The sequence below is a fragment of the Seriola lalandi genome, unplaced genomic scaffold, assembly GCF_002814215.2.
Source record: "Seriola lalandi dorsalis isolate HSWRI2012SDOR001 ecotype SW California unplaced genomic scaffold, Sedor1 jcf7180002054782, whole genome shotgun sequence".
NCBI lineage: Eukaryota > Metazoa > Chordata > Actinopteri > Carangiformes > Carangidae > Seriola > Seriola lalandi.
Window position 1 is genome coordinate 458,349 of NW_019525335.1, and position 25,527 is coordinate 483,875.

General features: G+C 40.2%; 3 protein-coding genes across 6 annotated transcripts; 1 reads left to right on the plus strand and 2 right to left on the minus strand.

Moving 5' to 3' along the window:
• Positions 1 to 5,486: 5,486 nt before the first annotated feature.
• Positions 5,487 to 7,676, minus strand: mcl1b (MCL1 apoptosis regulator, BCL2 family member b). Its single transcript, XM_023425496.2, has 3 exons — positions 7,048 to 7,676; positions 6,497 to 6,747; positions 5,487 to 6,365 (listed from the first exon to the last, which is right to left on the minus strand). The coding sequence occupies exons 1-3, from the start codon at positions 7,526 to 7,528 to the stop codon at positions 6,249 to 6,251; spliced, it is 849 nt and encodes a 282-aa protein (XP_023281264.1). The 5' UTR covers positions 7,529 to 7,676; the 3' UTR covers positions 5,487 to 6,248.
• Positions 7,677 to 8,684: 1,008 nt separating this feature from the next.
• On the minus strand, positions 8,685 to 17,008 carry ensab (endosulfine alpha b). The gene is made up of 3 exons (XM_023425486.1): positions 16,820 to 17,008; positions 13,934 to 14,056; positions 8,685 to 12,480 (listed from the first exon to the last, which is right to left on the minus strand). The coding sequence occupies exons 1-3, from the start codon at positions 16,874 to 16,876 to the stop codon at positions 12,310 to 12,312; spliced, it is 351 nt and encodes a 116-aa protein (XP_023281254.1). The 5' UTR covers positions 16,877 to 17,008; the 3' UTR covers positions 8,685 to 12,309.
• Positions 16,338 to 24,718, plus strand: hormad1 (HORMA domain containing 1). Of its 4 annotated transcripts, none has more exons than XM_087179086.1 (16): positions 16,339 to 16,572; positions 17,747 to 17,808; positions 18,479 to 18,623; positions 18,725 to 18,788; positions 19,168 to 19,204; positions 19,336 to 19,356; positions 19,557 to 19,583; positions 19,711 to 19,778; positions 20,533 to 20,681; positions 21,453 to 21,610; positions 21,812 to 21,874; positions 22,165 to 22,225; positions 22,751 to 22,803; positions 23,412 to 23,495; positions 23,822 to 23,872; positions 24,298 to 24,718. In XM_087179086.1, exons 1-16 carry the CDS (start codon positions 16,530 to 16,532, stop codon positions 24,391 to 24,393), a joined length of 1,182 nt encoding a protein of 393 aa, XP_087035212.1. In that variant the 5' UTR covers positions 16,339 to 16,529; the 3' UTR covers positions 24,394 to 24,718. The 4 variants fall into 4 exon arrangements, with proteins under 4 accessions (XP_087035213.1, XP_087035212.1, XP_023281252.1 ...); XM_023425484.2 differs by having other exon boundaries at positions 16,340 to 16,572; positions 20,530 to 20,681; XM_023425485.2 differs by lacking the exon at positions 16,339 to 16,572 and adding an exon at positions 17,283 to 17,461 and having other exon boundaries at positions 20,530 to 20,681.
• Positions 24,719 to 25,527: the final 809 nt, after the last annotated feature.

Here is a 25,527-nt window from a genome sequence, read left to right on the forward strand (position 1 = left end):
TGCAATTGTTTTTTCGTAAACTTGCACCATGAAAATAAAATATCAGCTAAGGCAAACACTAGTGTATTTAAGTGTCTATTGTGCTCACATCTTAGTATAGTATAGTTCGTCAATCGTGTCATCATCAATGAAGTGTGGATTCTCTGCCGGCTGGAATAAGGAGTGCAAGGACTAATTAAAAGAAAGAATGAAGAAGAACAACGCTGACATGTTAAGGCTTGATGGAACAGAAAAATAACTGCATGTACCAGTTTAGGAGTGCCATGTATACACTGCCAGGGCTGGGAATTTATTCTTAGAGCAAATGTCCTGCTACTTCCTTCCCGTCTGTAATAAGCCGGGAATTTTGCTGGGAACGTCACGCCCCCCTTCCAGACAGAACATTGGCCTTGTTACTAAACAGCTCTTTCCCTCTGTGTGAATAAAACAAAACATGGAAAGCCTCCAGTGACCTAACGGCGGGTCAACGACCTGTGTTAGAGTACACAGTGTGCTGAGAAAGAGACGGTTACAACAACTTCTACTTGGGCGAGGCAACGACACGTAGCTGCTGTCTCACAGCAGCCAGAGTGAGCTGGCAAAAAGTCTGTGAATACTGCAGCATAATCACACATATGAATATTCATAAACACACACTTAAAACCAAGTTTCATGACATTAAGATTTACCTGAAATACTAATTACTTCATAACATCAGGTTCTAAAATGTACAGCATTTCATCACCTGTACTCTCTCAGTTAATGCAAGAATACCTGCTTCTTGTTTCAGCAAAACTATTGCATTACAAAGTGGAAAGGTCCAACTTTTGCAAAACTGAAATGATTAATCGATTAATCGTTCACTGGAAGATGAATCAGTAACAGTTTTGATCAACTATTGATTGTTCAATTCACTTTTTAGGCAACAATTCCAACCGCTCTGTCTCCAGCTTCTTCAGGGTTAGAATCTATTGCTTTGCTCTGTTTTATATCACTAAACTGAATATCTTTGGCTTCTGGACTGTTGTTGAGTTGTCACTTTGGAGTTAGATAAACTGATGTTTCACTTTAGGATGATTAATCAAAAAATAAAACAAATCAATAACGAAAATAACCGTTAGTCGCACCCCTAAGCTCTCGCATGAAAATCCCATTAATGAAATGTGCGCTACAATGCAGCTATCGTGCACACTGACATAGCTATGGTAATACATCCATAAATAAAAATCCATCAATGAAATTCTTGGGTAAAAGAGCAAAGGGAGGTTCGTAGCTCCGAATCCTAAACCTGCACGGCTGCAACAGTAAAGTTTGACGGAAAATACGTTGTTTGTTGTATTTCGCGTATCTTCACATACTGGATCAGGATACATCCAAACTATTTCTAACAGCACAAAGAAAACACACATTCTGTGACGAGCAGAAAAGCTTTCACCATAATGCTTCACAGTCTAAGGGGAAGGTGAGAATATTTTCTTTTCAACTGGTTCTGAAACCTTTATATTTTTCAAACTACGGGTCTCTCAATCAACACAACGACATAAGACAGACTTTGAATGTTGTGAAGTATTGTGGGATCATGGGAGTTGTTGTCTACCACCATTGCCATGAATGCAGCTTCTGAGGAGCTGAATTATCCTCAGAGCTCTCCTCTCCAGAACAATCAGACCAGGTGATTAAATCCGGTTAAATCATTGATTAAAGCAGTTTCACGTTAAAAATCTGTGTTTTCTCGACTCTGTTTGGCAGACACATGACCGCTGCTAACGTTTGCTCAGCTTGCTTCTCTGATTAACTCAAGATCCAGATGTCTGATGACTAAAATACTTCATCCAGTTTAAAAAAAAAAAAAAAAAAAAAAAAAAGATCTAGAGGTGTATTGTAAAAATGTGGTCAATTTTGACACCACAGTGCAGAGTTGATATGACGTCATTGACAGGCAAGTAAATGATGAAATCACAGATTTACCTGGTTTGAAAAACACTGCAGGATGATGCAAGTACACAACTCAACATAATATCTAACAGAGTGTAGTTGTTTTTAGACATTTTAATGCAACGTTACATATTCAACCTTTAAGTGGGACAGACTGACTCTTTCACGCAACTAATATGTTTGTTTTTAGTGCCGTATGTAGCCTTAATCTTCTCTAAGACATCACGGGTCTAAGAGTCTGAGATTTGCATATACTCACATTTAACGACGTGTGTAAGCATCAACTTTCAACAAGTATGATTTCATTACAGAGCGAGGAAATAGGTTAACACATTTTCAGCCGCCTGATGTGGGAATTGGGATCCTCAGTCAGGCTGTTATGGCTCAGCACATACTGAGCTTATCAACTCAAAATCTGATGCGTCTGCTTTACATTCAAACCAGATTAAAACAGGGGAATGTGTTGACGTCCATATACAGATAATTATAGGAATAAGTGGAAGGCCTGTGTGTGATTCAAAACAGCAGATGCAACATGGAACAGTGTTTACAGGGAATCTCACTACAGAGAACTGCGTATGCAGATTTCTGCAGTTTGCATAAAGTTTTGTTGCACCTGGCGGCCGACAGGTGTTTCCAAGGAAAAAGGTTCTCGCAGTGGCCATTGGCGGCCTAAATGTGTGGAAAATTAAAGAGCACCACCCACTCAAATGGAAATTAAAAATAAACCTGACAGTGCAGGCTACACTGGGTGACAAGTGGTCTCTGGGAAGTGTAGTGCAAGAGGCAGCAGAGCCGTTACAGCTCAGCACCAAACATGGAAACAATATAGCACTAAAAGCAGAGGAACTAAGGCTTATTTACAGTAATGCCCTGAGACACATGTAGAAGTGGTTTGCTCACAGTCGCTTATGCTGATAGCGGAAAAGAGCTGAGCGGACACCCTCAGGGTGCTCGGCACAAATGCATAAACAGGTTCTGTATATTCAAATAGAGCCCAGACTGTAGGCTAAGATTTAATTAAAGACTCTGTGAAGCTCCAAGACAAACTGCAAGCCTCTAATTCTTCACCAGTGAAGCAGCTCTAGAAGTTCTTTTAATGTTTAAGTACTTTTTGGTCTTTTTGTTTTTGCATTTGAGAACTTACTCAACTTTTCAATTTGTCAAACTCTTGTGTCTCTTGTACACAGTGTCACTTCAAACTGAGCCTATCTCTGCATCTCAGGGTCACAATTCTGAGTATTCACGACTTCTAACGAGTAACTTTGGCTGAGCTATCATGTTAAAGATAACTTGTGCGTCAGCTGACTTCCCAGAAACTGTTGCTTTTTTTAAAATCAAGGGGCGGGCTGTTGCTACGGGGAAGTGGAGAGGCTCACAACCAACCAATGGCTTCAAAAGGACGTTCCTCTAAGCTCAAGTTACCAAACTGCAAATAAAAGTGCAGCAGGAAGCCTCTGCATGAAGAAAACTTAAGCAATAAATCACAATGAAATAGGGGCTTATATAATTCTGAACCTAATTTGAACTATTTTGTAAAGTTTTCTCTAGCATTTCTCTAATGTGTGTCAAGACAGACTTCCTTATTTGGAGCCAGTAAAAAGACTCAGATCCTCAAAAACTGCAGAGAACTACTTGTTTAGTTTTAAAATCCAAAAGGAATTAAAGTTGATGAATCCTTAGTGCACAGAGACTCTAAAGAGGTTATTCAAATAAAAAAATGAGGACATGTCCAACCCTGAATAGTACTGTTCCTTCCGGATCAGGGTGTACCTGGCAAATGATCTAAACAATCAATACTCGGTATCTGAATCTGAAGTATGTGTGCAGACAATAGTTTCAAAGCCACTCCTTAAAAACTATCCCATGGTAGGAATGCCTTCACCTGCTTAACAGTTTCTCACAGCTTCATTGCCTTGACAGTGCAGAGGCTCCACTCTTACATTAGACAACTTTGTTCAACCACAACAGCTGATTTACATTTTTTTTTTTTTTTTTTTTTTTTTTTTTTTTTAAGCAAAACAAACTGCAGCAGAAAAATGTGAAACGCCTGTAGTAGGCCGTGCAGTTTGCTTGTCAGAATAAAGTTTCTAAAGTCATTTCTCTCTGCTGTGAAAGATAACTTACCACCTAACCATAGTGAGCATAACCACAGTGAGAATGTGTTAAAAACTTCTGCCTTAATAGCCTTATGGACACATTCAACCGCAACCGTTTCATTTTCAGTTTGACACACAGTGGGCTGTAGATTTTGAACCCTGCTTTACACCATGTAGGCCTGTGAATGACATGCAGATGTCATAAAAGCTTTCCAAGAGTTAACCTGGTGATGTCCAGCCCTGGCCATCAAGTTTTCACTTTTGGTTCCACCGATTTTCATTAGATTTACTTTGACACAGCTCGAGTTTCTGAGTGCGCAGCTAAGTTTCAGTTATCACATCCTCCTTCTGCTATTTGCATATCTTGACATACTGGTTACTGATAGACAATCTAAAACTAACACTCCTTCACACAGATGAAATTCATATTATATTAAGTTAAAAATTGCACTACTAAGCTGATTACCACCATCAAGGTTGTTCAGAGATCTAATGCACTTTTCATATTCAGTCCCAAAACACTGCAGTGCTGCACCCCCCCTCCAATCAACTTGTGTATGGTGAAAACTGCTCTATGAAATTGCCTCATCCTCAATTCCCCATTGTGTAGCAGCCTGTTATTTGCATTGAAGTGTGCAGGGGTAACCAGGGTGGTGGCTAACATCATTAGCCCGCAGGAGAGGACTAGGGGAGGTCTGCTGTGGATCATCACCATGGAGAGGCCCAACTCCATTTCCTCCTAAGACCTTGATGAGTGTTATGTTTGTCCCGTAACCCAAGACAACAGGAGGATCTGAACAAACATGAGTGCAGGCACAAATCATCACCAAGGATTTCCCTTGCTTGAGGCTTGGTATGGTCTGTAAGATTTAGGTTTTAGATGACTTGAAGAGCAAAGAGCAAAAGTATTCTGCAGTTTTACAAGCAAAGCAGGGTGGAGCTATTTTTGTCTAGTTGGTTCTAGAAACCTTCCTGACTGCATCCATATCCTTTCATCCATATGATAAACATTTAAATACCCAATCAAATGGATCATATTTGATTAAGTCACCAGTTTCTAGGCAACTACAAAAAATTGCAATCCAGGAAGTAGACTATGTTATGCAACTTTGAGGATGTTGTGAACAGTTTTTTAGCCCGGTTTCACAACCTAGCTGAAGCTGGTGCATCCTGCTGTTGTGCACCAGAACTTTGCAGATAAAGAAGCCACCACTGCGACTCGTGCAACTGCAGATGCAGCCGGGCGCGATGGAGGCGCTATCACCGCCTCAAATTTCTAGGAAATGCCAGCCATCGCTCTGACTGTAGTGTGAAAAAGATCAAAGGTTGACAAGTGTGGAGGTGTTAAAACTTAGTTTCATGAGGTGATTCATGTCAGCATGACAGAATTAGTATATGTAGATGTAAGCTCTGTCTTTTGCTTATGAAAAAAAACCCCTCAACAGAAAGAAGGTATCAAAAGGTCAAACCATGTTAATTATATTGCTCTTTTTTTATTGTGCCGATCTATACATGTTAGCTTAGCTTTCTCTATGAACATCCGTCTCCCAACTGTCAGCTCTGTTGCAGTCGAACAGCCCAATCTGCATTTTTCTTTCCAACTCAGTCCTTGTTCATTTCTTCCAAGAGACTCAAACTTTCCAGGCTGCTGTGCAGCCAAAAGTCCTGCATCTGGCTGCTCCTGTGTCCCCGTGCAGATCCAACATTTTCATATGGAAGGGAAATAGAGCTACACTCATGCAAATGCACCCCTCCCCCTATGCACTGGTGAAGTTTCCATACAAACGATCCAGGGGTTATGAATGAGCTCTATGGAAATGGGCTTCACGACTGCATGACATTGGAAAAAATGCAATTTTCCCTTCCTGCTTTGGCCTGGACCTCTCAAACAAACACCTGTGCCAAAGAATTGTTGTATATTTATCAATAGACATAAAAAGCTGAAGAAGAGGAATTGAGAAAATAAAGAAGAAAAAAAAAATGAAAAGAAAAAAAAAAAAATCTTTCCATAAAATATTTACAATCATTATAAAAATAAAATCTGTTAATTAAATACCCTAATTGTTTGAAACTTGACTACAAAGTTCAGTTCTTTATGTCAAGAGCACAGTTCTTATTTTGTCAGGTTGGCTGGAAGGGTCCCAGCACATACTGGTGTGATCCAGCTTAACAATAAAGATGATCAGCTTTCACTTCCATCTTCTTTTCGAGAACGTATCTCAAGAATGTCCAAATTCACCTGATCAACAGGGCCAGTGTTGCGCCGATTCCCGCAAATCCAGCAAAGGCCATGAGTGTGTTCCTCACTTTAGACTCTGGGTCTGCTACTCGAAAGAACGATACAAATCCATCCTGAAAACAAGCAAACAAAAACAAATGTCAGATGGACTGTTGGAATAGAGAGAATAGATAATGGCAAAGGTCTATGTGTTTTTGTTTTTTTTTAGCTACACCCTTTCATTCAGCCATTAGTCATAACATACCCAGGAGTTGTTTTTCACCAGCCAGTCTCGCTGATCAGACAGCAGGTATTTGGAGATCTCCTGCCCCACAGATTCCACACAGTTCTCCCTGCCTGTGTCCTTCATGTGCTGACACACCACCACCCCGAAGGCCACCAGGCTGGCGATGCGACCCCAGTTTGTGGTGCCATCTGCGAACAGGCTCTTCGCTACTGCACCGACAAACCTCACATCATCCCCTCTGTTGTCCAGTGACAGTTTGTTGATCATACCTGAAAAAAAAATGAAGGTCTATGTCAGAAATCTATCAAGCTTGAGCATTGGAAAAAAAAAAAAGTGACAATTTCGCGAATCTACACATCACACATCTAACTAAGTTATAAAGTGGCTGACTTAAATTTAACTTTATTTGTCTTGTCATAATAAAATATATCCTACAAGCCAAAACAGCATTCATAAACGCTGAGTCTGTTGTGCGGAGTTAGTGGCGTTAAACGGAGCCTTTAGCTTTAGCAGTTCAAGGCTACGAGCATGTCTTTGTATGAAATCCACACATGCTGGTGATTACCTACCATTGTATGCGTATCTGTGTTTTTCCAAAACGCCTTCCACAACCCTCTTCATTGTTTGTAGTGCTCTGTGTTCAGTCCGCCGCTGTATCGACCGTCCGGTAAAGCTTTTCATGGACTGGCTAATGAGTTGACTCGTATCGGACTCCAACACTTCCCCAGCTGGACAACTAGGGACGTCGGTTTCGCCATCCGACTGCATCTCCGGAGTACACGGCAAAGAGCCGTCGTCGACGTCGCTGTCCTCCCGACTCGCTTTTGTTGCATACCCATTTGTTGAGGTGACTTCCAGGCTCTTGGGCCGTTTAGAATTATCATTTGGCACAACATTCCCGTTGTCACAACATAATGTAGAGCCAATGGCAATCTCCGGCGAGGAGTCTCCGGAGCTGTCCCTCCAAGTCTCCAATCCTCCATTTTGACGACAAATGCAATAGTTCACGGCGGTTAAAGCGGCCTGTTTCGGTGCCTGGATAAGATTCATCTCCGATTTGTTTGCTTGAAAAATATTGTTGAATTTGTTCCGTAAAAATTAAAGTAGAAGAGATTCAAAGCTAGCAAGTGTAAAACAAAAAGCTAGCCTGTTCTCCAGTGCTCACTTATTCTCCATGACAGGGTTGCAAGAAAACGGAAGTGAAGCCTGAAGTCGTTCGTTTTATATCTAGTCAGAGAGGGAGAGGGAGACGGCAAATACGTCATTGCGTCCCTTTACGTCTTTACGTCATCTTTCCTTAAAACAAACGTTTGTTTGTTTGTTTGTTTGTTTGTTTGTTTGTTTGTTTTAACAGTAAAAGAAAATAGGGAAAAAAAGGAAAACAGGAAGAGTGATGGTTTCTGAAGCTAAAAATGTTTATGTTTATATATAAAGATTCCTCCTGGATTGTGATTCATTTTCTGGGTTAATGTTGTATTTTTCCATGAATATAATAAAAGATATAAAGGCTTTAATAATAATGGTAATAATAATGATAATTTAGCTGTTTCTGAGGTACTTTAATTTACATTTTTATGTGGTAAGTAAAGTTTAAAGTAAGTCACTTTTACACCATGTAATTTTTTTTTTTAGAAAACAAATGTGCAGTTATAGTGGCACAAGTAAAGTAATTTGATGTGTTACTACTTTTTAATTTTGATAAATGATTAATAAAATCTTTGATCTCACTGACACTGATCCTATCCCTGACTAATAAAGGAAAAAGAAAACCCTGGCAGATGTAATTTATTTACTGCAGTAAATTATGTATATATAGAAATCTAAACGGGAGTGTCACTAACAGACAGCCACCCTGTCTTACACATTAGCACATAAAACATTATCATGACGCTATATTGACACACTTCCTCTAGTGTTGCACCTGAGGTTAGTTAAAGTTAAAAATTTCCATTTATTGTTAGAAATGCTGGAAATAGCCGGAACTTTCATCAGTGGGCCACGTTAGAAATAAAGGATTGTGCTTCCCCCTTGTGGTCAGTAGGAGGTTGTACACCCTGTGAGAACCTACATTAAGATTTAATGTTTCACACTTCAATTTTTATTACAGTCCCTGTACACAGGGGGTCTCAGCATGGGTTCACCAACACACACATCAGTGGTAAAAGAAACTACAACAGGGACATGTCACCAATGAACAACAAGGAAATGTTATTAATGTAAAAGTTTATTTCAAATACTGACAAAAATCCTTTCACCTACTCCCACACATCTGAAACATTCTAAGTACTCCTGTACTTTCTGAATTGTTAAAATCATTCCTGTGTTCTCCAGTCATCCTCTTTTTCATGTAAACCCTTTTTTTTTTTTTTTTTCTTGGAAGCAAGGGTGCCTCTGATTTCCCTGCAGTTATCATGGGCCAGGATCAAATATACTAATTATGCAATAAGAGAACACAAGAAAAAAAAACAAACATTTACTTGCAAAACAACAAGAAAACAGATTAAGGTAAAAGCAGCACAAAAGTACTTCAGAGCACACAGCCTGTCATTTCTTTATACATTCTGGCACGTGTTAAACATAGCTGAACGAGAGACACCCTGTGTGTTGGGTTTGAAACATACCCTGCTATTTTCCTCTCGTTGAACTGCTCCGTGCAAAGCCAAACATCAAGTAGCATTCAAGAACTCCTGTCCACTGTTGTTTTCATAGAACATGTTGTAGCTTATTCACCCATTTCTTTTAACAATCTTGTTAAAACAGGAAACTGTGGGCTTTTAAACATAATAGGATGCTAAATGGTCCGTTCTTGTCAATCAGAGTGACATAAAGCGTTGCACACTTTTCTTTTAATGGCCAGACCAAAAGTTGGATCAAATTCAACCATGTACCTTTAATGTTACGGTATAATTTGCATTGAAGTTTACCACAGTCTGAAACTGAATCGACTTTGCCATAGGAGCTGCAGGACTCTGCAACAGAGATGCTCGGGTGGGAAGAAGAGAGTCGGACTGGTAGAATCAAGAGGACAGGTGTTCTTTACAGGGTTATCATCTCTTAGATTTGTCTTTGACTGAATCAGCAGCATTTACACATATTTTCATATGATACAGATTCACATAGCCTCTGCAATACACTAAGATAGAGCAGAAGTAGTGTTAAACTGAAAGGAGAGGAACCATTGAATCAGAAATAGCTCAGGCTATGAAAGAGTGAAAAGCAGGTGGGAAAAACGCAAAAAATCCCTTCCTGTTGAAGTCTATTTACAATGGCTGGAACAGAGAAAAGCAGTGCATTCATACAACGCCAGAACAAGCACATACGTACAGGTCAGTTCTCTTTCACCCACTGCAATTTGACACATTTTAAAGTCTCAATGAAAAACAAATGAGGTTGAGAATGAGATGGTGCATGCACCCTAAATCGCCTAGCCTACATGGTGGAGTGTGCATTTGTGAAGGTTCCCTGAAGCAGTATTATACAAGGAGGCTAATTCTCAGTGAGCGTTGGCATCCAGTTTAGATTCTTAAATAATGTGGACGGCAGGCAGTCCAAGTCTGCAGATTTGGTGATCGCTCCGTTGACCTGTTTCAGAGGCTGAACCACATTAACAGGTGGGACTTGAGCGCAGAGCACTCACTCACACTTTGCCCCCCTCACCATGTGTTATAAAATCTCTCTGCTTTGCCAAGTGTTAAGAGTGAGCACATCCTGCAGGCATGCAGTGTCCCACTTTAAGCCCGCAATGACGATGTTGGGAGCTGGTCTGACACCTGTGGTTAACAGGTTGCCTGCTGTTTACCACCTCTGACACAGATCGGTCTGTGTCGTGTGTCAGTTTGGGAAGAAAGAACACTGTTCTAAGGGGTGCTGGGAGCAGAAGTAGGTCTATAGGGAAGTAAAGTAGTTAGTGTTTCACATGGTGAATTACCAAAGAGGGCAAGATGTCTAGGGTACCACTACTTCCGACTGTGATATTTAATCTGAAAGTGTTAAAACATGGAGAAAACAATCTCTCACAGAAAATGAGAATTCTATTTTCCATTTTTAGTTTGAACAAGCAGCAAGAATAAGTCATTCCCAAATGTCTGAAAACTATCTTTATACTGCACGTGTGACACTGCTGGACACAACTGTGAAGGCTATGATTGTGGTTAGTTTTGTCTTTTTAATGTGGCTTCTGTATGTCAAATACACGTGTTCACATGTGACACTGAAAAGCTAACTTCTAGCGGTGTTTGGATCTGTGTTTTAAAGACGACAGCAAAGTAAGATGTGTCTTTCATATCTTCATGAGATGCAAACACAGTGTGAAGCCAGACCGGCGTGGTCTGCAGTCTGCCTCGTCACAGCACAATGCGAGCCAGATGATTAGATGGTAACAGACACATCGGAAAGACATGTGTATCCACAGTCTCTGAGCCGGATAGCTGTAGTGTGAAATTTGGCTCGGTTCGTAAAGCATAGAATTTCCGAGCCAGAAATCCGAGGTTGTAATCCCAAGTGAGTTGATTTAGCACTACCATTTCTGTCAGGCATGCTAGCTGGTCTGCTCCTTAAAGCGCTGAGCTTATCACAAATTACGTGCTTTTGATGGGAGTATTATTTACAGAAGAATAAACTCTATGCAGGGTGCTTCAATCCCCCCACAAATCTTTTAGGCTCATAGTAAACACACATCTTGATGCAACTCAAAAGCAACCAAACTAAGAATGAACTCAGAGACTGGCAGGGTTCCCAGCCTTTAAAAATCATACGAGGATATACTCAGCTGGCTCTTGCCCTGGGCCGCAAACAAGAGTGTGTGTACATGGATTGTCAGGACAGCAAAAAGGAAAAGGAAGGAAGGAAGTGTGACTATGGACATTTCAGGGCTTTATGTGTTTGTTTTGATACGTCCTATCATTAAGCAGATGCCTCGCTCCCGTTAAAAAACATGTTAAATTTCTTTTTTGTTACATGTTACAATCATGCAGCATATTTAGAGAGAACAGGAGCAAAGGGAGTCAAGAATTAAAGCAACATGAGCAGAGAGAGAGAAAAACGTGGCGTTTCAACTCCCTGTTTGGCTGAGCTGTAGCAGATGACCTCTGGTTTTGTTCGACGAAAGGTGACCGAAGGATGAGATGAAAGGACGCCTCCGTTCATTTCCCCCCTCCCATTTCCCAATATGGTGTGGGTGAATGCTAAACAACTCTTAATCTGGGCAGCTGTCCCTCACAGATTTGGTATGCAAGCAATTATTGACATACATCTTCCATCCCCTCCCGCCAAAGCCAGCCACCAGCATAGGAAGGGGAACATAAAGACCAAAGAACACGCTGCGATCATGGTTCCTAACTCCCTTACACACATTATTTTGGTGTCATTCAGGATGCAAAAAAAAAAAAGAAAAAAAAAAAAGAACAAAACATACTATACAGAATACAAAGTGCATTAACTCACCCCATCCAACCCCTGCCTGATGACACACACCTACTTTGATGCATCTTGGAACACCGAAAACCAAGACATAAGGGAGGCGGTAGAGCAGAGTGCGCAGAGGGGGCAGAGCTGTGCGTGGCGGGAAGGCAGAGAAGGCTGCGACCTCGTGGGCCGCCTAAACCTCCATCCCTCCCACCCCGCCCCACCCACATACAAGCAAATGGAGTTTTAACTTATACAACTCTGCCCGATATGTTAAAGCCAGTGGTGCCTGGGGATGTAGAGGGAAGAGAGGGGAGTGGGAGGGGTTGACATATCGGGGACACAGGTGAGGAGGAGGAGGGGGGACCTTTGCCCTGAGCCCCGGGGAGAAGGAGGGGTGGGTGAGGGTGCTTCTGGGATGATGAAGGCTAGCCGGCTAGCTTGCTGGTCACCAAGGAGGACTTCCTCTGGGGCAGGTCCTGCGGCGTGGGAATGTGGTCGCCGGTCACCAGGTTCTTGTCGGGCCCCGCCACAGGAAGCTGCTTGTTCTTCATCTTGGCCTTGGCCATGTTGTAGTCGCCCGAGTCGAAGTACTTTTGCTGTGTGAAAAGAGAGACGAGAAGTGCTCACAGCTTTAGAGGCATGCTGCTTGGTGATTTCACTTAAGCCTACAATGCAAACTGTTTTTTGTCAAAAACAAAATTCACATCCAGATTTGTGTGCACTGAGACGTAATTGTTCCTCTTGTCCATACTCTCCCCGTGGAGGACCCTTCCTAATGCAATCCAAGTGCAAGAGATGGAGGACGAAATCCAGAGTGCTTATTGGGCTAAAGCTAATATGAGGCTTCAGCGGTATGAATTAGGCCCTTTGCATTTTTCTCCTGGTGGGCACCACATACACCTGCAAAGGCCAAAATCTGAAACTTAGTATGAAATTTTCTGGAATGCATGAATTTTGCATAGAACTAGGACTGTGGATTTCAGAATCCACCTCTTCAACTGGAATTACATTTGAAAGATCTTTTCACAGCCAGTATGGACAGGAAGAATTATTACAGCGAGAGTATTGTATTAAGATAAAACAGGAAAAAAAAAAAAAAAATGACCATCATAAGATGAATTTGGGTTTGGTTATTTTTTTAACTTTTGCATTGTGCTGATTCAATCAACAAAAAAGGGAAGTCCACTCTCAGATTCTCTAACTGTGCTCGATATCATCATTCTCTGGGATTTATCTTATGATGAAGTACTGCAATTTACTTTTTGGCTTTCCCAGCAGCCTCTCATCGGCTACTCATAGTCAGTGATTTCCCAGAAGGACTTTCAACAGTCTCCAGAGGTGGAAGTTCTCAGTACCATATACAGTGCGTGTAGGTGGAGAGAGCAACAGTTTTTCCAGTTGAGGAAAAGTGAGAGAGGAGAGTGAGTGATTCTTTCGTGTGCTCTGCCCTGCGGTTCACATTATAAATAAAAAACAGTCGGTCACACAAGCTGTTGTATTTCACATGCATGAATGTGGCTGCATTAGCATTGGGTCGTAGATAAATTATTTTTCTCTCTGCTTCAATTTATTTAGCCCTATAGGATTGTTGAATGGACAACAAAATGGCAGCTCAAAGTAGAAACCCATGGTTGTGAGGGACACAATATGCATCAGACATGTTTTAGATGACTGAAACATCTTCTACAAGCTAAAAACATCAGAATATGACGTATACATGATGTTAGTTAACTGCAGGATTAAGAAAATACTAAAAAATTCACAGGAAATGGGAAAGGAAATGCAAGGTATGTAGCCTGCAGCTGTGTTTAAAGTTTTTCAAGTGGATTTTTTCAGTGACATTAATGCTTTGGAGCTTGACTGATCACAGTGCAAACAGCACCTGGAGGAGACAGCTGAAACACTTTAAAATCTTTGTTTAGTATGAGCAGGGAGGAATTCAGTGGTTTGCTGATGAGGGGATCAAATCTAAGACCGGTTTTTAATGAAACCCCATCTTTGAACTGCTCTCGTCTCCGACCATGTGGTGAACAAACCATGGTTACCTACCCCTTTCTGTAGTCTCTTCATGAGGAAGTCTGAACCGCCGGGCTTCTGGCCCAGGCCAGGGTACTTGGCCTTCAGCTTGGCCTCCTCCGCCTTCACTGGGTTTGCATTCTTCTCCTGGGAGTCCTGTGGAGACAAAAACAAACTGACATAAACATTCTTGCTCTGCAGAAAAAACAGGGACATTTCAAAGTGTCCTGATACATCTTAAGAAAGGTTCATTTTGTGGAACAGCTGGTTATCTGACAGGCACTCAATTACAGTCACCCTACAATTCCAAAAATGCTGCTGGCGCTACAAAAACACCTGTAAAGTCAACTGTGGAGCCCAGGGCCGCTTCACTCTACAAATACACTAAAACTGCTCTTGAAAAACTCTGTGCTGTAAAATGGGCTAAGAATTATGAATAATGACTAGTGGGAACTGAAGCTACTTCATGATAGTATGAGTCAAAGCATGAATGTTCTTCTATTACAGTGTCTCATATTGCCTCATATTAGGGTTAGAGGAAATTACTCGAGAAGAGGACAGAGCTCGGTACAAATAGAGATCTAAAAAAAAGAGTTTAGAGGCTTAAATTGATAACTAACATCTAAACCTTGTCAATGAACTACTAATGTTAAATTATTATTGTAAAGTAATAAAGTATTCCACATTTAAGAACTACCCTTTGAGCATGTCAAGTAATCAGAGTTGTTGTTAATTGCTAAATTACAAGTTCTTACATGCTGTTATTTTCAGTTCATGTGGACATAACAACGCTTGTTTCCTGTGGGGGTCATGGTTTGTCTTCCATACATAACAATGTTTACAGTAAATCCCATAATCCCTGTTAATGGGTTCATTGTTTATGTTTGTAACGTGCTTTTTTAGAAACATTCGGAAGAATCGAGGTCAAGAAACAATAATTTCACAACACTATCTCGTTGTTATGACACCGGGAGGAGAGATACAGAAGCCTGAGGTGGCATTTCAGGTAGACAATACAAGTGTTTGTACGGTTGCCACTGACGATCACTGGCCAAACTAGTCAGATACCTGTAATTCAAGTCCTTGTCAGGTGTATACAGTATATTCAGGCCAGTAATTTGGGCCATCGGGGCACACCTTCTGTGTACACAGTGTGAATCAAGCTTTTGAATGCATGTTGAAACTATCTCAGGGTATAGTAGGTGTAAAGTACATGTAAGACTATTATGGACAAACCAAAGGCCATTTATACACTCCCTGCACGTATACCTGGAGCAAGCAGCGCACAGCACAGACCTACTTCCACTATGCAGACAAGATATAGCACTCAGCCTGCAAAGCTTGCTGGGGCAGGGATAAAATGTGACTCAGGACACAGAAGCCGATGAACAGATTCCCTATAGAGGAGGGGGTGGGGGGAATGTGTGGCACCGAGTGTGCTGATTCACTTGGGTCCATGACGAGAAATTTATGAGCTACTATATTCAGCCCCAATGCAGGGAAACTGCAAATCCAACAACACGTTCTTTGTGCAATCTCTACAGCGGTTTTAAACTGTTATGCAGAACTGTAAAAATCCCCTTAGGGAGGTTCAAAGTTTGAATTACAATATAGATATATTGTACCTGCTTGTTCCAGTGCCTCATTCAAGCTACACTTACAGCGGGTGAAAGACTATTCAGTATGCTAAATCAATCGAAAATGTTTTATATCTAAAGCATCGTTTTAAACAGAAATCTTCATTACACATTTTGTGTCTTTACAAAGTTTATCGAAATAAAAGTTTTGCAGTTTTAAAAAGTGCCATGCTGTTGAGTCAGTATGTTTGAGGTGGCTCTTATTTTACGCAAAAAAATGTTCTTGAGTGATTTAAGGTTGGCAGTGACTATGTCAAAGATGCAGTCTGTCAAAGCACTTCACATAATTACCATTCACTGCAAATTTATGACTAGAAGTATGTGCACACATCCAAGATTATGCATTGAAGCCATCAGGTTTGTCATCAGACCTGGTCTGAAATTTGTAAAAGCCAACCTGCTGTGCAGCCAATCAGCTATTATATCAATTTTGATCATTTATTACTGTACTTCAAATATCTGGATTAACAAAACAAACCAACTACTAACACACCGTCTCCCTAAATCTATTATACCACAGATATTGTGATTTATTTTATCATCGCCATAAAGGCTTTGTGCTTATTTTGATGTAGTCATTCTCCTTTTCAGTTGACTGAAAACAGCTGACAGATAACTGCTGGTAAAGTATACACAAATGTGCACACGTGTAAAGTTGACCAAAACAAACCAGGCCTATACTGACGTCAGCACATAATACAATATGATCAAGCCTTGATCCAGGTGTTAAATTATGTGCATGTCGCTGTGTTCGGGTAGGCTATACAAATACTGAAGCACTGGCACACTGCAGTCGTTGTCACTATCAGGAAGAGACCGTCAGGAATCTCAACACGTGTGTTACTCAGGGGGGGCTGTTCAGTTTGTTTTTCCAGTGCAGGTGTTTTCACCAGATCAAACTGCACCGAGTGAAACCACCACGTTATGTCTTTATTTGGAGACTATCGGCACTCCATGACACGTTTTGAGACCCCCCCCTCCAGGACAGACCAATGAGGCCCGAGCTGCTGTGGACTCGCCAGCCAATGACACAAGGTAAGAGACAAAACAAAGTGACACACTGGCAAGGTGCTCTGAATGTTGTGACAGTGCCGATAAAAGCCATTTCAAGCACACTGCACTGCTTATCGTTGCTCTACGTGTCTTCCACGAGCCCTCCCCTGCCTTGGTGCAGCGCTGAGTATGTTGCAAACACTTCACTTGTGCTAGCTGGTGTTAGCCACTTCTTGCTAGCATGCTCGGTGGTTAGCCAAAACATCCAAGACAGCAGTCAGAAACCCACCTGTTTTTCGTCCTCGTAGTCCACCTGAGTGTCCGAGTCCAGGTTTTCTGACGACATTGTGTGAGTGTGGTGGACAAGCAAGTGTCCCGTTTGCCAGACGCCTCAAAGAGGTGAATGTACGAGGTGCCGTTTTATGTACCTGTGCTGAATCTAATCCTCCTTTTCTGAACACGACTGCTCCCCAACAAAAATGGCGTAACGAGATGTGACATCATCACCGGAGGGAGGGGATTGAGGGGGCGGGCGTACGTACTTGTGATCGACATATACAGTAACCAATAGAAGAGCAGTATCGCTCCACTAAGAGCCAATGAGATCCCGTAACGTCACTCTCTTTGATTGACACCCCGTCGTCCAATGGTTTTACAAAATGGAGAGTGGGGGCGATGCGGGGCCGCACTGCATCAACACAAATCACCTGAACAACACAGAAGATGTATAATCAGCACAACATTTTTATGAACACTGTGTTATATTAATTAGTGAACGGACTAAAACTGCTGTAACGGGAGGATTGGCAGTCATCATTGTCCTTAATTTTTGTTTTTGCAGTGCACTTAGGAGAAGCTAACTGCTCTGTGATTGGCTACTTGTTGGTGACCCCTGTTGCTGCCCCCGTCAATCAAAAAATTAGCGGGAACGGTTGGTTTACGCGAACACCTAGCTTACCTTGATATCTTTTTAAAAAACAATCTGCTGTATTGTTGTTTTCGGTAAAACATACTTTTGTTGTAAGTACAAGCTCATAGAAAACAGAGACTAGGTTAGAAACAGCTTAATCATATTGTGGTACGTGGCTGTCTAAATGTAAACTCACAGGATAATTAGCTAGTGGTAGTTTACAGTAGTGCAGTCATGTAAATGTGCTTAACTAGCTAAAGCAATGTTGTTAGCCACTTCACAACATTTATCTTGTGTTCTTTGCAGCTCCTTATTTGTGGATTTTCACCAAAACTATGGCATGTGTACAACGAGTGAGAACTTCACAGGTAAAAAGACTGGCTAAAGTTAATGTACATTCACTAGCTGGTTAGCTACAGGGCAAAGACAAGTTTTCTCCTTATTTATAGCAGTGATTGTAACTAGATCTTGTACCTTTTCCCATGTGCTATAATTTCAATTTTATTGTATTTTATGCCTTTATATTAATTTGAGAGCTTTAATTAGTTCCTCATAAAATGATTTGACCCTCATATATTCATCATAAGTTACAGTTGAGACCAGTTGGGTTGTGTCTAGCATTTATTTGTCACTTTCAGATTGCATCTTGGGGTAGAATTGGATATTTAACACCAGAACTGACTTATTTATTATTTTTTGAAAAATAAAAATTTTAGATTGCTATTTAAATCTACCACAACTTAATTTTGTAAAAGGATGATCCACACCAATATTTAGGTCCATAAAGATCAGAAGAGTCACATAATGAGAAATTACAGGTATTAATATTGTGCTTAAATGTTTTATTTATCCTAGACTTCAGAGAGACAGTATTACATCATATGTAATACTTTGTTTGAGTTTGAATGATAGTTTTATATGTTATTTAATATGTTGTAGCATTGCTTATTTGAATGCAGCTTTTGGCTGTCTAGGTTTCTAGTGTTTCTGTTAACTAAGCTGCAATAAGTTGTGATTTAATTTGTCCCACCTGTGCAGGACACTCAGCTGTTGCCTAATCAGGTTCTCTCAGAGCAGCAGTCCTTGGTTGTTATGAAAAAACTTCTGGCCATCGCAGTGTCTGGCATCACATACCTTCGGGGCCTTTTCCCAGAGAAAGCCTACGGGAGCAAATATGTTGAAGGTTACCTTATCCACTGAAAGTTATTTGTCTGCAAATCATTTAATATTTGGAAATATTTACAAAGAGGATCCTTTCCTTTTTTTTTTTTTTTCCTCCCACAGAGCAGAAAGTGATGATCCTTAGAGAGGAGCGCAGCTGTCCTGGTGCCAGTCAGATTGTTCAGTGGTAAATAACAACAACTTGACACTTGCTGCCCAAAGCTGTTGATCAGGCTCACTAAAGAAATAATTTGAATGTCCTCTATCTTTTTGGACATAATTCCTGTTGAAACTGAAAATCTTATTGAGTCTTGTTAAGAAATCTCAAATTTCCAAAATCCAAGGAAACGCTAATGCTATTGTTAAATTAGTATAAATTATCATCTTAATAATTTTCAAAAACTCTCTTAGTGTACCGTGTCATATTACACATTAACTAAAATGCCAGGACACGTTTTATAAGTGATGATGAGTCAGAGTTCATTGACCTAAGTAATCGTTGTATGTGGAGGAATACTGATAAAATTACTATTAATTGTCTGTGTGTTGTTTTTTTATTCTTCCAGGATGCAGGGATGCTTTGAAGCCATCCAGAGGAAATATGTAAGTCATATTGAACCTTTTCCAGCAGTCAGAAGATTTGTAATGTACACCTGGTTGATTTACTTTTTTTTTTTATTGTGTCTCACAGTAACTAATGTGGTCAAAATTATTGTTATTTTTTTCCCCACCAGCTCCGGACAGTCATCATGTCTGTGAGTATTTTGCTTATCTTTGATTTCCTATGTTTTTTTTGAATGTTTAACTGAGATGAACACATGTGAGGAGTATGCTTTTAACTGACTCAATTTTTGAGAGTACTTACAGCATTTAGTCTTTTCATTAAGGCCTAAAAGATATCCAGGAATATTCATGGTGCTGATGTTTTTTCCTTTTTTTTTAACCCTTTTTTCAGATCTACACTGATCCAGAGAACCCCCAGGTAACGTGCAGGTTTTCTTCCTGCCATTGTTGATGTTCAATACCGTTAATATGTCGTAGAGATAATTAGCTGTTTATATGATTGTTGTGTATTTCATGTGCAGCACGTGTGTTGTCATGTCTTTCAGAAAGTGACTGAGTTTTACCAGTTTAGGATCCAGTACACTGCAAAAGGAGCGCAGATGGACTTTGAGAGGTGGGATTTTTTTCATGCCTGACGGTTAAGATAACACATATGAATCATCTTGAAGTTGGCTTTACACTCATACCAGGAAGTAACTTTTTTTTTTCTTTCTTAACCTTTTTCTGTCTAGATATGACTCAGTGAATGCATGAATTAACCCTTTGACTACCTTCAGTTCCTTAAATTCATAAACACATCCACGTGTTCCATAATATGGAACAGTTTTATGCTTTCAGTATCTTCTGGGACTAAAACTTTAGCTGGAACTACATCAGACTTAGACAGGAGTGAAACAGTTAAATCCAATATGCTATTATCAATACTGCATTATTGCATGAGTATGGAAAAAATTAATGTGCATCAGTTAATACAGATTCACACAGATGTTAACATGGCATGATGTTGTATGATGTTGTTTGTTTGGAAACGTAAACATAAGTTGGGAGTGGAGGTATTCACAGAGCTGGATAGACGTCTGTGTAAAAAGCGGGACAGACGCTGTTATGTTAGACATCACGCCTCTGGTTCCAGAACGCTGGCATGCAATCTAAAATCACACACTGGGCAGGATAAAACCGGCTTTGTTTGTTTTAGTGTAAACAAGCGAAGGTGGCACAATCAGGGGTCTTCTTAACGGCAAAATAGCGGTAACTCTGGCGCTAGTCTCTTCAATAAACAAGCTTCTAACAACTGTAGAGTTGTTTTTTTTATTTTTTTGCCTAGTAAAGCAACTTTTGTTTTTCACCCTGCCTCCTTTCTCTAGCAGTAACAACAACAAGGTGTCAGCGATGTCGTGCGGAAACACGAAGAAGGCGAGCATCCTGCTGGTGAGGAAGCTCTACACCCTGATGCAGAACCTGGGTCCTCTGCCAGACAACGTCTGCCTCAACATGAAGCTGGCCTACTACGACGATGGTAGCACACAAACACAAACAAACTCACCATGATTATATTATTTACACCACTCGAGGATGGATTAGATAGATTAAAGCTTTGCACATTTAATATTTAAATGATTAGATTTGTTAAACCTAATGTCATGAGCTGTACGACTTGAACTCTCTCATATGTCCTGCAGCTTTGATCGAAACTTTTAAGCATTTGCGTCACATGTTAGACATTTAGCTGTATCTAAAAATTTGGTGTCTTCTGTAAGGGCAGTTTTGGCAGGACAGGTGGTGAGACCAGTTTCAGAAATGGATGAGAAATTGTACAATACAGAAATGCACAATATTTAAAGACATTTATATTTGCACAATATCCAAATCATTAGTGATTTGCAACCATAGCCAATTTTAAAAATGTAAGAAAAGGACATTTATAGGTTAAACTGGATATTAAGTTTTTGATTTTCTTTTATATCTCAGTGTGGTGCTACATTTAGGTGTAGATTTTCCCAAAACATGTCCAGATACCTTAGTCAAAAATGTATTTATAATAGTTAATAATTTTGAGACTGTTCTTGTTGCCTGTTTATCAAAAAGATTAATAAATGCTTCTGCTGAGATGATTCACATGGCTCATTTCCAAATACCTGCATAGTTATCTGCCTGTGTTCACTGGATGTGAAATATCTGCATGCACCATGTGTTTTTAACGTGTTTCTGAGTCGTGACATTTGTTTTTGACACTTGATGTAAAACCTGTCTCACAGTTTGTCCGTCTGTCTGTTTGATTGTTTTATAGTCACCCCTCAGGACTACCAGCCGCCAGGCTTCAAGGAGGCTGAAGGCGACACCATGGAGTTTGAGAGGGAGCCAGTGAAATTGACCATGGGCGAGGTGGCCACTCCCTTCCACACTCTGAAGTTGGACATGGCCACAGAGAGACAGAGACTGGAGCAGGTGACAGAAAAAGGCATCATGGAAGTCTTTATATGTGCTATAATAACCATGTCAGAGCTTTTTAACTCCCTCTTATTCTGCGTATTTGTCTCCTTTAAGTTGTCATAATAATACTCACTGTCTTTAATGGACTTTTGTCTCCTAATCAACAAGTCAGCAGTACTTTTTTTTAAAGGACAGCATTTTGTTAAATGTCTGCAGGTGGAGGAGAGTGTGATGGAGAAGTGGGTTCTGAAGATGGAGGAGGACGGTGTCCTTTCACAGGTCAGCACACAAACAGCTGAGACATGAAGCTTGTTGACTTTAAGCAGGGCAACAAGTAACAGTCATGGTATAGACTATAAATCAATTAGATTAGATGTCTCACAAGTATGAATGTGCGAAGTTTCGCGATCAACACATGAATTTTGAAATGGTCAAATATTGCACATGCAAGCGAGGCCACAGGTCAGACGTGGGAGTCAGTCTGTTTTATCAAAAAGCGGCGCGTCGTTGTGGTCAGTGTGTTGACATTGTTCGATCCCGGTGTTCAGATAACATGTTTTCATCTTTAGAGCCATGTGATTGAAGACGTGGAGAAGCCAGACACTGAGAACACAGACTTGGATAACACCGGTAAGTACTCCCCCACCAACACCCACCCACTCGTTTCACTTCACCTGAGCACAGTAGAACTTTTCCACGGTTCAGTTTGTCCTTGTTTGTGACTGAAATGTCTCCATATTGTAAGAAATAACTGCAGATTTTTGGGAGATGGAAACGATTTAATGTTTTTTATTCTTGAACATGTTAAATGTCACTGCAAGCTTGAATTACTAGAAGCATTAGGAAGTAATAATCTTAGAGTGAACTGTATAAATGGGCATCATCAGGTGAAGGTCTCACTTGGAGATGCATACTCCTTAAAATGAAATTCAGTTGTAGAGGTCTTTGATTTTACAGTCCTTTAATTTAAGTTGTGATTTTCATGATGTTTCATTTATTATTTATTATTATTTTATTTATTGAGAAATTCTCCAAGTGTTATTTCTCTAAAATAGCCTCCAAATTTACTGTTACACTTACAGATCTCCTCATGATCCTGAGAGAATAATGATTAACATGCCTGTAATTTGTTTTTGTTGTTTTTTGTTTTTTTAGATGTCCAAATGACCTGTCTTGAGAAGATGGAGAGTTGTGAGGAAGTTACAGAGGTAGGTGTGACGTTAACTACACCAGCCCCAGCGCACTGTGAGCATGTGGTACATGTTTCAAGCTGCAGAGGGGAAGACTAACACATTAAAATTCACTAATTCCACTGTTCAAGTGGAAATTGGTGGTGAGGAATCAAAACAAGAGCAAAGGAAAAGCTTTTCCTAATCATCATAGTATAAACATAAATGTGTCATGTGGTATTTAAAAAAAAGAATAATGCTTTTCTTAAGAAGTGGAATACTTTTCCTGCTATTTTACATCAGGCCAAAGTGGATTGATTCATTCTTTTCAAGAACAGAAAATATTTTGAAGAGTGTGTTCAACCCAGAATTGACTGCATTCATTTGTAACGTGTGGTGGAAACAGGAAACATGGTTGAAGTGTAAAGAAAATCTTTTAATAGCTGCTTTAGCTATTGATGTAAAGACAAATGCCTTTCAGCGCAAGGTGTCACGGTTATTTTAACTGAGAACTCATAAAAAACTGAAGGGTTTATCAGCAGTGAGAATCTGCAGAATGATTATAGGCTCTGTGCAAACATAAAACGAAGGGCCACTTCGAGTGTGCGTAGGGCCGGTGGCATTACGGACCATCTGTCCCCTCTCAGATCGACACTCTGGTGAAGAGGACCTCTGACATGGAGGTGGGCCTGAAGAGGACCAGGAGTGGACGGATCATCCAGTCCACCACGGTCAGTCAGCCACTTAAAGCTTAACAGCCACCTCTTCTCTCTGTACACTGTCACAGCTAGGCGTACACTGTCACTGTTACAGCTACACGACCTGAAACCCCTTTATGATGTCATAGTCAGTTTAATGTTTATATGAAAGTTTGCTATTCAGTCTGTTTGCTTTGTTAGATAATTAACCATTATCTATGAATGTTAACACTGTAAAAGTAACAAGAGTGACATGTTTTGATGTAATTATTTTATTGAGACACCTCGTGTGTGTGTGTGTGTGTGTGTGTGTGTGTGTGTGTGTGTGTGTGTGTGTGTGTGTGTTTGTGTGTGAGCAGGAGACAAACTTGACTGTGGACAATAAGCAGACACCTAGGAAGGACAAAATGGTTTGAAACTTTTATAAAGTCTAATCTGATCTTAATTTGATATAAATATATAGTAAGTGAAGCTAGTAAATGATTAAGTGCTTGTAACTCAACATATTATTTAAGAAGAGAACAGTATGTGCTTGCAAACCCTGGATCCCGTCATTAAATATACAGCATTTGAATGTGTGTCGAAAAGAAAATGTATTAATAAGTTTAAGGCCAAAATAATGTCAACAGTTTAACTTTTAACTGTGGGTGGATAAATGTCCACACATTACACATAACCCGATCTGGAAACAAAGAGTTCATCATTTTTGATTGAGGCTGATGAATCAGCTGAACAGGAAAACGTGTAGGAACCCTGTTTGTTACAGAGATGAGTCAGCGCTCGCCGCTTTGGTTTCACAGGACCAGAAGATTCATATGAAACACTGTGTTTTCAGGTTTCTCAGTATGACATCCCCAGCAGCCAGGAAACTCCATCCACCACCGCGCCTAAGAAGAGACGCAAATTCAGCGAACCCAAAGAGCGCTATTGACCTCACACCCCACTGCTCACACAGCAGCACAGCTGTATTGATTTACACTGATGTTTTTTTAAATTCACAAGTTATGTAGTTGCGGGTTTAAAAAAAAAAAAAAGGAGTTCCACTTGTTTTTGAAAACATTTTAGCAGTATTTTGAGGTTGTTACATAACTGTCAGTGTATTGTTTATTTGAATGAAATACAGATACAAAATATGTTGCTGCAAAAGTGTTTATTTTGCCTTTGAATGGTTATATTTGTTTTTACTGGCACCACTCTGTTCATGTGTACAAAGCAGGACTGCAAAACCTCAATAAAATATAAAACTGCAGTATAAAGTGTCATTTGTAGCAGGGTTACAATTGCAAAAATTGAATTTTTTTCCAAAAGTCAACAAAAGCACAATTGCAAAACTGTCTGTGGTTTCCATTGAGTGATGTTATGTGATATTATTCCGATTTAAACGTGACATCTGCCTCGGTTGGAACAGGCTCCCTGGGGTCTTATACGTCAGGCGCCACCACTGATATGCAAAAGAAGTGTTTCCATTTCACTCTGAAAAACCACCTCATGTGAATGTATACATTTTTTTCCAACATTTGAGTCTTTTCAAAATCAACACGTTTCCATTACTCGTTTTTAAGTTTGCAATTTCAAATTGTGCATTAAGCAGGTTAATGGAAACGTGAGACGTTAGTTTGTGTGGCACTTGATTATAAAGTCAGATTGAATGGGATTTATAAGGAGCAACAACAGGCAGGTTATGTTGAGGCAGAGTTGGAAGGAAAGGATTATCTCCTTTCATTTAAAACTTCTGTTTGAATTATTTACTTGGGCAGATAAATGCTTGGAAAACTATGGTTTTATTTGATAATTTTAATAAGAAATATATGCAGATGATTTTCGGAAAAAAGTGAGTAATTGGCTGGTGAGCTGTGTTAGTGTGCAGTGAGGTCAAATGTCCTGCATATATTATGCTGACAGGAACATATTTTAAAATTAAATTCACGTGAACATTTGTTCAGATCTTGTTGTATTTTCCTGTCAACATTGACACAGATGGTGAGGGTGTAAAAAGAGCGGTGTGCAGAGGCTACAGTCATACACTGAGAATGCTGTGGTGCGTGCCAGGACTTTATGAGTCATA

What these genes read in the sequence shown, in the direction of transcription:
- mcl1b (XM_023425496.2), bottom strand. Translation starts at nt 7,528, where the DNA reads ATGAATCTTATCCAGGCACCGAAACAGGCCGCTTTAACCGCCGTGAAC. An exon ending in ACACAGATACGCATACAATG is followed by an intron (nt 6,748 to 7,047) that starts GTAGGTAATCAC and finishes TTTTTTTTTCAG; the next exon opens with GTATGATCAACAAACTGTCA. An exon ending in TGGTGAAAAACAACTCCTGG is followed by an intron (nt 6,366 to 6,496) that starts GTATGTTATGAC and finishes GCTTGTTTTCAG; the next exon opens with GATGGATTTGTATCGTTCTT.
- hormad1 (XM_023425484.2), top strand. Translation starts at nt 16,530, where the DNA reads ATGAGGCCCGAGCTGCTGTGGACTCGCCAGCCAATGACACAAG. An exon ending in GCCAGTCAGATTGTTCAGTG is followed by an intron (nt 18,789 to 19,167) that starts GTAAATAACAAC and finishes TTATTCTTCCAG; the next exon opens with GATGCAGGGATGCTTTGAAG. An exon ending in GCTGGCCTACTACGACGATG is followed by an intron (nt 20,682 to 21,452) that starts GTAGCACACAAA and finishes ATTGTTTTATAG; the next exon opens with TCACCCCTCAGGACTACCAG.
- ensab (XM_023425486.1), bottom strand. Translation starts at nt 16,876, where the DNA reads ATGTCGTCAGAAAACCTGGACTCGGACACTCAGGTGGACTACGAGGAC. An exon ending in ACTACGAGGACGAAAAACAG is followed by an intron (nt 14,057 to 16,819) that starts GTGGGTTTCTGA and finishes TTGTCTCCACAG; the next exon opens with GACTCCCAGGAGAAGAATGC. An exon ending in TGAAGAGACTACAGAAAGGG is followed by an intron (nt 12,481 to 13,933) that starts GTAGGTAACCAT and finishes CTTTTCACACAG; the next exon opens with CAAAAGTACTTCGACTCGGG.